The 10982-nt window shown below is 42.4% G+C and overlaps 1 protein-coding gene across 1 annotated transcript; it reads left to right on the forward strand.

Moving 5' to 3' along the window:
* Positions 1-22: 22 nt before the first annotated feature.
* LOC120555065 (putative protein TPRXL) lies at positions 23-2533 on the forward strand (the record flags this gene model as incomplete). Its single annotated transcript, XM_039793851.1, is given in 3 exon segments — positions 23-192; positions 909-1024; positions 2312-2533. Coding segments are annotated over 2 exon segments (326 nt in total), but the record flags the coding sequence as incomplete, so codon positions are not given.
* Positions 2534-10982: the final 8449 nt, after the last annotated feature.

Consider the following 10982-nt stretch of genomic DNA (forward strand, 5'->3'; position numbering starts at 1 on the left):
ATCTGAGCCCGCTCCCCGCAGCCTCCCTGCTAGGGCCTGGCTCGCGGCTCGTTGCAGTATTTTGGGATGTTTTACACAGGGCAGGACAAAGACACGTTACCAGGCGGGAGCCCAGTCTGAACAGATGTTGCTGCACCGGGAAAACAAGGAGAAGCTCCATTACTGCTGCAGGAAAAGGACGACTCCGAGACGGTAAACTGGAGCTAATCTGTTGCGGGGCGTTTTTGTGTGTTGACTCATTCTGACTCAACTCCTAAACACAGCTGACTGACAAACGGAAGCGATGTGTGAAAGGACAGAGACACAGAGAGACAGATACGTAGTCGTGCATGTTTTTGACCGTTTGCTGACACGGACTTTAATGGAGTTAAACAGTGTTTTCTGTGTGTTGTTACTGGCGCGCCGGCTGTTCCTTCACTTTTAATGAGTGATAGCCCAAACATTAGCCACGTGTGGTCACATTAGCACCACCTCTCGTCTGTCTGTCTGTCTGTCTGTCTGTCTGTCTGTCAGACACACACGCACACACAGCTAACCCAAACTACCAGTTCTCTAATGTTCCCAGCTATCTTAGTTAAACAAACTAACAAGCTAATGTTACAAACAAGCTAACCAACTAAATAACAAGCTAATGTATCTATCTATCTATGTATCTATCTAGTGTCTCTCTGCCTGCCTGCCTGCCTGTCTGTCTGTCTATCTACAGTGTATGTATGTCTGTCTGTCTGTCTGTCTGTCTGTCTAATGAACTCTGTCTGTGATCTCCAGATATGGCTGAAGAAGTCCGTGGACTCTGATTGTGTTTGCCTGCCTGTCTGTGTGTCTGTCTGTCTGTCTGTCTGTGTGTGTCTGTCTGTCGGTCTGCCTGTCTGTCTGTCTGTCTAATGACATCTGTCTGTGATCTCCAGATATGGCTGAAGATGTCCGTGGACTCTAATTGTGTTTTGCTGTCATCACGAGACTCCAGGACGTCCTGCCTCTTCCCAAACGAAGACGAGAAAGATGATGTCCCAGGAGAGGAGAGGTACTACTGCTACTACTACTACTACTACTACTACTACTACTACTACTACTACTACTACCACTACCATACACAGGGAATATACTACTACTACTACTCCTGTCCTGGGAGAGGAGAGGTACCTCACTGTACTCCTGCTGTACACAGGGAACATACTACTACTCCTGTCTCACTCTGAATAGTCACTGCTGTAGTCTCCTAACCCTAACCCGCTAAGCTCCGTAATATATTGAAATATTTTGGAGAAAAGTCAAAATATTTTGCGAAATAAAAGTGTAAATCTTTTGCGAAATAAAAGTCTAAATATTTTGGGGAAAAAGTCAAAATAATTTAGAAAAAGTTGGAATATTTTAGAAAAAAATCTGAATTCTAGAGAAATGTCAGTCCATCACTCTAACTTCTGATAAGCTGTAGTCTCTCATTGTCAGCTCTGTCTCCACAGCGCTGTGGAGGAAGGTCTGGCTGCAACACAGATGCATTCTGGGATAGGAGAAACCAACTCTAAAGTGACTGCTAAATAGTCTCAGGAAGGAACTTCTGGTGGAACGGGTGCACGTCTGATGAGAAAATTAGAAAAAGTTGGAATATATCAAGATAAAAAAAAAATTAGATTTTCATGAAAAAAGTAGAAATATTTAGAGAAAAAGCTGAAATAATTTGATTTAAAAAAAAAAAAAAAAAAAAAGTAGATATATTTTGGGGAAAACGTCAAAATATATTAAGAAAAAAAAGTCAAAATATTTTAGAGTCAAAATTTTGGAAAAAGGTCCAAAATATTTAGAGAAAAAAGTTACTTTTTGTCGCTTTTTCTTACACTTTTTTGAAACGTTTTTTGACACTTTTATTGGTTTATTTATTTGTCTGTCTGTCTGTCTGTCTGTCTGTCTGTCTGTCTGTCTGTGTGTCTGTCTGCAGTGCTTCCCTGTCAGTATAAAACAGTCAGCCGGTGTGTGTGTGTGTGTGTTGTCCCGCAGTGTTCTGGAGATGCTGAGCTACTCCAAGTTGTCAGACCTGGAGACATGTCTGTCTGTCTGTCTGTCTGCCTGTCTGTCTGTCTGTCTGTCTGTCTGTCTGTCTGCAGTGTTTCCCTGTCAGTATAAAACAGTCAGCCGGTGTGTGTTGTCCCGCAGTGTTCTGGAGATGCTGAGCTACTCCAAGTTGTCAGACCTGGAGACATGTCTGTCTGTCTGTCTTTCTGTCTGCCTGTCTGTCTGCCTGTCTGTGTGTCTGTCTGTCTGCAGTGTTTCCCTGTCCGTATAATGCATTCAGCAGCTGTGTGTTGTCCCGCAGTGTTCTGGAGATGCTGAGCTACTCCAAGTTCTCAGACCTGGAGACATGGCTGTGCATGCCGTCCTCGCTGCTGCTGTCCCGGGCCCTGGACTCCACCCGCACCTCCTCCTCCTCTTCCTCACATTCATCCAACCACTCCTCCTCTTCCTCCTCCTCTTCCCCGGCTTCAGACTCCCGGCGCTCCACCTGCAGCGACCCGGGACACGCCGGCACACCGCTCCGGTAAGTCTGCGCTCCGAGCTCAAAGATCTACGGGAGATTTTAAAGGTCCCAGGGCATGAAAGTATCACTTTATGAGGTTTTTTAACAATAATATGAGTTCCCCCAGCTTGCCTATGGTCCCCCCAGTGGCTAGAAATGGTGATAGGTGTAAACCGAGCCCTGGGTATCCTGCTCTGCCTTTGAGAAAATGAAAGCTCAGATGGACCAATCAGGAACCTTCTCCTTATGAGGTCATAAGGAACAAGTTTACCTCCCCTTTCTCTGCTTTGCCCGCCCAGAGAATTTGGCCCACCCATGAGAGAGAGAGAGAGATCATGGCTTTCAAACGAGCAAAGTGGCAGTTGGTCAAGGCCCCCCCCACCCTCCACCTTGCCCCCCCCCCCTCTCTCCTCCTCAATAGCTACAGACACAGAAATGGCACATCCTAAGGAAAGCTCATTGTGGGACTGGCTCTAGTGGCTGGAATTCTGCACCAAGGCTGAATTTTGGGAAAGAGACTTCAGATACAGTATTAGGGGACCACTAAGGTCTATATAAAAGAGACTCCAGATACAGTATTAGGGGACCACTAAGGTCTATATAAAAGAGACTTCAGATACAGTATTAGGGGACCACTAAGGTCTATATAAAAGAGACTTCAGATACAGTATTAGGGGACCACTAAGGCCTATATAAAAGAGTCTTCAGATACAGTATTAGAGGACCACTAAGGTCTATATAAAAGAGACTTCAGATACAGTATTAGAGGACCACTAAGGTCTATATAAAAGAGACTTCAGATACAGTATTAGGGACCACTAAGGTCTATATAAAAGAGACTTCAGATACAGTATTAGAGGACCACTAAGGTCTATATAAAAGAGACTTCAGATACAGTATTAGGGGACCACTAAGGTCTATATAAAAGAGACTTCAGATACAGTATTAGGGGACCACTAAGGTCTATATAAAAGAGACTTCAGATACAGTATTAGGGGACCACTAAGGCCTATATAAAAGAGACTTCAGATACAGTATTAGAGGACCACTAAGGTCTATATAAAAGAGACTTCAGATACAGTATTAGAGGACCACTAAGGTCTATATAAAAGAGACTTCAGATACAATATTAGAGGACCACTAAGGTCTATATAAAGAGACTTCAGATACAGTATTAGGGGACCACTAAGGCCTATATACAGTGCCTTGCGAAAGTAACGTTTCGACCTTTTGCCACATTTCAGGCCTCAAACATAAAGATATAAAACTGTAATTTTTTGTGAAGAATCAACAACAAGTGGGTCCCAATTATGAAGTGGAACGAAATTTATTGGCTATTTCAAACTTTTTTAACAAATAAAAAACTGAAAAAGTGGGCGTGCAAAATTATTCAGCCCCTTTACTTTCAGTGCAGCAAACTCTCCAGAAGTTCAGTGAGGATCTCGAATGTTGAATTGTGACTAAATGTCTAATGATCGGCTAGAATCCGTAGAGTCGAACGTCTGTTCGTATAAATAGAAACCAGCTTGTGCGGAAAGTCTCAGAAAGCACCTGCTGCGAATGTCCCAAAGCGCAGAGAGCATCATGAAGAACAAGGAACACACCAGGCAGGTCCGAGATACTGTTGTGGAGAAGTTTATAGCCGGATTTGGATACAAAAAGATTTCCCAAGCTTTAAACATCCCAAGGAGCACTGTGCAAGCGATAATATTGAAATGGAAGGGAGTATCAGACCACTACAAATCTACGAAGACCCCGTCCCCCTCTAAACTTTCAGCTCATACAATGAGAAGACTGATCAGAGATGCAGCCAAGAGGCCCATGATCACTCTGGATGAACTGCAGAGATCTACAGCTGAGGTGGTAGACTCTGTCCATAGGACAACAATCAGTCGTATACTGCACAAATCTGGCCTTTATGGAAGAGTGGCAAGAAGAAAGCCATTTCTTAAAGATATCCATAAAAGTGTCGTTTTAAAGTTTGGCCAAAAGCCACCTGGGAGACACACCAAACATGTGGAAGAAGTGGTCGCGGTGGTCAGATGAAACCAAAATCAAACTTTTTGGCAACAATGCAAAACGTTATGTTTGGCGTAAAAGCAACACAGCTCATCACCCTGAACACACCATCCCCACTGTCAAACATGGTGGTGGCAGCATCATGGTTTGGGCCTGCTTTTCTTCAGCAGGGACAGGGAAGATGGTTAAAATTGATGGGAAGATGGATGGAGCCAAATACAGGACCATTCTGGAAGAAAACCGATGGAGTCTGCAAAAGACCTGAGACTGGGACGGAGATTTGTCTTCCAACAAGACAATGATCCAAAACATAAAGCAAAATCTACAATGGAATGGTTCACAAATAAACATATCCAGGTGTTAGAATGGCCAAGTCAAAGTCCAGACCTGAATCCAATCGAGAATCTGTGGAAAGAACTGAAAACTGCTGTTCACAAACGCTCTCCATCCAAACCTCACTGAGCTCGAGCTGTTTTTGGGAAGGAGGAATGGGCAAAAATGTCAGTCTCTCGATGTGCAAAACTGATAGAGACATACCCCAATTACTTACAGCTGTAATCGCATAAAAGGTGGCGCTACAAAGTATTCACTTAAGGGGGCTGAATAATTTTGCACGCCCAATATTTCAGTTTTTTATTTGTTTAAAAGGTTTGAAATATCCAATAAATTTCGTTCCACTTCATAATTGGGACCCACTTGTTGTTGATTCTTCACAAAAAATTACAGTTTTATATCTTTATGTTTGAGGCCTGAAATGTGGCAAAAGGTCGAAAAGTTCAAGGGGGCCGAATACTTTCGCAAGGCACTGTAAAAGCATCCAAAGAGCACCATGTCATGGGAAATTTTTAAAGTGGCCATATTATGAAAAAAACACATATGGAATTATGTACTTAACAAAAAAGTGTGAAATAACCGAAAACATGTCTTATATTTTAGATTCTTCAAAGTAGCCACCCTTTGCTTTTTTTGATAACTCTGCAAACCCTTGGTGTTCTCTCAATGAGCTTCATGAGGTAGTCACCTGAAATGGTTTTACCTTCACAGGTGTGCTTTGTCAGGATTCATTAGTGGAAGTTTTTCCCTTATTAATAAAAAAAGCAAAGGGTGGCTACTTTGAAGAATCTAAAATATAAGACATGTTTTCAGTTATTTCACACTTTTTTTGTTAAGTACATAATTCCATATGTGTTCATTCATAGTTTTGATGCCTTCAGTGAGAATCTACAATGTAAATAGTCATGAAATTAAAAAGGAAACGCATTGAATGAGAAACTTTTGGCCTGTACTGTATCTGTAGAAAACAAATCCTGTAAAATCCAGTTTTGAGTCTTTTGGCTTCTGGATTGTTTCTGTAGTAAGCTGAGACATGTGGCTAATGCCCTGTGTTGTCTGTCACCTGCCGGATGTGTTTACAACAGTGTATTCTAATCATTTTACAGATGTAGGACTTGGACGGAAATAAAAACCCTCCATTCTAGCCTCTGTAACTCTGTCAGTAAGGCCTAGAATCACCCTGACACTTGGAACAAACACTTGAGTGTTTCCTTTCCAATGATATCAGGCACACCCAAGAGTGTCAAAGTATACGGGAGCTGGACCACTTTTAATTTGGGTATGACGTTTAGACCAAAAAGCATGGAATTTCAAGCGTTTCTTCAGCCACTTCTTTCTACAACAGTCGAGAACCCTTTTGCAATTATGTAAGCTCATAATGTCATCTGAAAACTGCTGCCCTGAATAAAAAACAACGCAACTGATCTCAGCTGGTATTCGGTCTGGAATGGACATTTCTAAGTGACCCCAAACTTTTGACCGGTACTGTACGTGTGTTTTGTGTGAAAGCTTTTATTAAGCAACTGTAGGAAGACCTTCAGAAATGTCAACAGATGAGGTCATCAGCGCACGTTAACACTGGCGCACACTTACATAATAGGCTGTTTTTAAATTTTAAATGTTCAATGTTCTTATCGTTCTCTGGGACGTTTCCATGCTGATCTAATGTGTCTCTAGCTTGTGTCACTACCCAAAGTGAGTAGAGTGCAGATGTGAGTTGCGCATTCGTCACTTTGCGACAAGTAGCCTACAAGATGCTAACGCCGTTTTTAGCTTACGTTAGCAATCAAACAATCATAGATCGCTAAAACGTTTTTGAAATGACTGCTAGCTACATGTTAGCAATCAAACACAACAAAGGCTTGCACTTGAATGGCGTTTTGAGCTAACGTTAGCAATCAAACACTGCTAGCTACAAGTTAGCAATCAGACACAACAAAGGCTGTCACTTGAATGGCATTTTGAGCTAACGTTAGCAACCAAACAATCATAGATAGCTAACACGTTTTTGAAATTATTTCCATCTTCTGTTATTGTATGTCAAGAGAAACGTTTATTATTTTACAGATTTCACAAATTTCGGTAAGACACGTTATGCCGTAAACAGTTTAAATCTGAGCATGCGCGACTCACATCTGCACTCTACTCACTTTGGGTAGTGACAGCTTGAAACAAGCTACCGCAAACCGGTGGTTAGCTGCTAGCGCTAGCTGTCGGGGCAGACGCTAAATCACTATTTTCTACCACTAACGAGGCTCAAAATATCACCACACTTCCACGGTAGCATCACGAGGGTCCCTACATGTAGACACAAGCATTAAGAACTTTGTAAGTGTACAGACAGTTTATTAGAAAGATGGATTATAAAGACAGTTGTTACAACAGCTGGGCTTTATCAGGTTTTTTTTGTGTGAAAACAGCCTTAATTGGCGACTATTTTGGTAATCGATTACCATGTTTTCCGGACTATAAGTCGCATTTATTTAGAAATTTATTTCACAAAATCCAAGAACAGACAGTACTGTACGTGTGTCATTAGTGTGAGAAAATACAAGGTGTGTGTGTGTGTGTGTGTGTGTGTGTGTGTGTGTGTGTGTGTGTGTGTGTGTGTGTGTGTGTGTGTGTGTGTGTGTGTGTGTGTGTGTGTGTGTGTGTGTGTGTGTGTGTGTGTGTGTGTGTGTGTGTGTGTGTGTGTGTGTGTGTATAACCAGTGCTGGAGATGTGTGGGTCAGTACTTAGTGTTGTGTGTGTGTGTGTTATGTGTGTAGATAACCAGTGCTGGAGATGTGTGGGTCAGTACTTAGTGTTGTGTGTGTGTGTGTGTGTGTGTGTGTGTGTTATGTGTGTAGATAACCAGTGCTGGAGATGTGTGGGTCAGTACTTAGTGTTGTGTGTGTGTTATGTGTGTAGATAACCAGTGCTGGAGATGTGTGGGTCAGTAGTTGTGTGTGTGTGTGTGTGTGTGTGTGTGTGTGTGTGTGTGTGTGTGTGTGGTGTTATGTGTGTAGATAACCAGTGCTGGAGATGTTTGGGTCAGTGGTTAGTGTTGGGAATTATGAGTCAGTTTTCTATGTCAGCTCGGCAGAAAACATGGTTTCCCCGGTCTGTCGTAGCTCGTAAAGTATTTGTCTGGCACCATGGCGACAGCAGAGATAAGCCTGGGGGTGGGGGGGAAATGTTCTGCTGATATAAGGAAGGAAGTGTGGTCATTATGACCCAATGTATGCAGAGTTTTCTCCACTGTGTGTGTCTGTCTGTCACTGTGCGTGTCACTTTGTGTGTGTGTCTGTCACTGTGTGTGTGTCACACACACACACACACACACACACACACACACACACACACACACACACACACACACACACACACACACACACACAGACACAGACTATGTTGTTGTTGGCTCACTTTTACTTATGATATGCTAACCGGCAACATAGGATTCCATTCACTATGCTAAGCTAAGCTAGCAGCGTGGCTGCCGGACTAAGACTTAATGCATGCACTGAGACACAAATGTGTTTGCCCACCTATACAAATATAGAGGAGACTGTAGGTGAATAACCTTATTTCAACCAATGGTGGCATATTCCAGGGCTTGAAATTAACTTTTGATGCACTTGTCCTTTGGAAAAGTACATTTACGTTTCACTTGTCAAAGTGCTTGCACAAAAGTCACTTGTCTGGGTAAAAAGAAAATTGTTTTGCTAATGCAGAATTTGAACAAACCGTTGAAAGCATCCAAACACTATCAGCGTTAATGCATTTCAGTTGAAACAGTAGAAACATACTTTCCCCTTCAACAAGAAAAAAGGATCTCCAGACTCCATAATCCAAAGTAATATGTTGTGCAGAAGTTAATATATTGAGATACTAAGTCAATACTAAGTCAATATATTGAGATACTAAGTCAATACTAAGTCAATATATTGGGATACTAAGTCAATATATTGAGATACTAAGGCAATACTAAGTCAATATATTGAGATACTAAGTCGATACTTTGAGATGCTGAGTGAATTTATTGAGATTGTCAGTCAATATTTGAAATGTTCTCATTGGTTTGAGATTCTTAGTCAATATTCTGAGTTACTAAGTCAGTATATTGAGATACAGAACCAATATATTGAGATACAGAACCAATATTTTGAGATACAGAACCAATATATTGAGATACAGAACCAATATTTTGAGATATTAAGTCAATATATTGAGAAACAGAACCAATAAGATATTAAGTAAATATATTGAGATACAGAACCAATATTTTACATTTTCTCATTACTTTGAGATTTGAGCTGGCTAACCACAACCGTTAGCTCGTAGCGTTAGCCGGCTAATGCTAGCGCTAGCCGGCTAACGCTAATGCTAGCATGCTACGTCGTTCTCAATAGCAAAGCACTGCTACAACACACACAAGTTCACCATAATCTCCAAAAGAACTACTTCCATGTGCGCCCTCATTTAGAAGAAGTCTCCCAGCTAATCCTGCCTTGTAACTGACGTTGGAGAAACAGCCTTTCTTTTACTGTCTCTAGAGTTAGCTAGCTGACATGATCTACATCTGAGCTACTGAGCATGTGCGAGTGCAATCAAAGATAGTACAGAAGAAGGAGAAGAAAAGAGGTCTCACTCTGTAGCTAAAACAGAAACCAGGTGAAAAGAGGATCTGCAGCAGTGAGAGAGAGCTGTGCAGTACAACAACAATATGGTGCTTTTTGAAAATTAAACCATGTAAACCTATTCTGGTACAACCTTAAAATACAGTTATGAACCTGAAAAAGAGCATAATATGGGCGCTTTAAGCACTCAAAATGATTCAGCTAGCCGACAGGCTAATCGCTAGCATGTTCGGACATTGCATTTCATTGTAAGCATAGCGAAGCAGCTAGGCTACATAGCCAGGTTACCAGAGCATTTATGAGCTAACATGTTATCGATGGTTTGCTGCTGTGCTCTGTCTTCTGACAGCCCGTTAATGTCGAGCCCCGGTATTCCTTTAATGATAATTCCTAAACAGCTTGTTTAACACTGGACCAGAATCAAAGGTGGTGGTTGTTGTGTAACGAGAAGTCTCCCCTCGCTGGTCTGGTGAGAGGTTTCCTTTCATTTGACACAAAGGCCTCGGACTGATCAGCCTCTGTGATATGGGACACACACACACACACACACACACACACACACACACACACACACACACACACACACACACACACACACACACACACACACACACAGAGAGACACACACACACAGAGACACACACACACACACACACACACACACACACACACACACAGAGACACACACACACAGAGAGAAACACACACACACACACACAGAGAGAACACACAAACACACACAGAGAGACACACACACACACACACAGAGACACAACACACACACACACACACAGAGACACACACACACACACACACAGAGACACAGACACATACAGTACACACACAGCCACACACATACAGTACACACACACAGCCACACACATACAGTACACACACAAACACATACAGTACACACACAGACACATACAGTACACGCACACACACAGCCACACATATACAGTAAACACGCATATACAGTACACCCACACATATAGTACACACACAGACACATACAGTACACAGACACATACAGTACACACACACAGACACATACAGTACACACACAGACACATACAGTACACACACAGACACATACAGTACACACACAGACACATACAGTACACACACAGACACATACAGTAACACACAGACACATACAGTACACACACAGACACATACAGTACACACACAGACATATACAGTACACACACAGACACATACAGTACACACACACAGCCACACACATAGAGTAAACACGCATATACAGTACACCCACACATATAGTACAGACACATACAGTACACACACACACACACACACACACACACACACACACACCCCTACAGTAAGCGAACACCTCTGTGGATCACCTGAGAGGAGTGTTTCCTTCAGCTGTGGTCCTCTCCTCTCGTGTGTGATTGTATTTCCTGCCCGGACCCTGACGACGTTGTTCACCTGAACCCAGCCGCCAGCGTCCTGCTGTCTCCGAACGCCGA

The sequence above is a fragment of the Perca fluviatilis genome, unplaced genomic scaffold (genome assembly GCF_010015445.1).
Source record: "Perca fluviatilis unplaced genomic scaffold, GENO_Pfluv_1.0 PFLUV_unplaced_scaf_141, whole genome shotgun sequence".
NCBI lineage: Eukaryota > Metazoa > Chordata > Actinopteri > Perciformes > Percidae > Perca > Perca fluviatilis.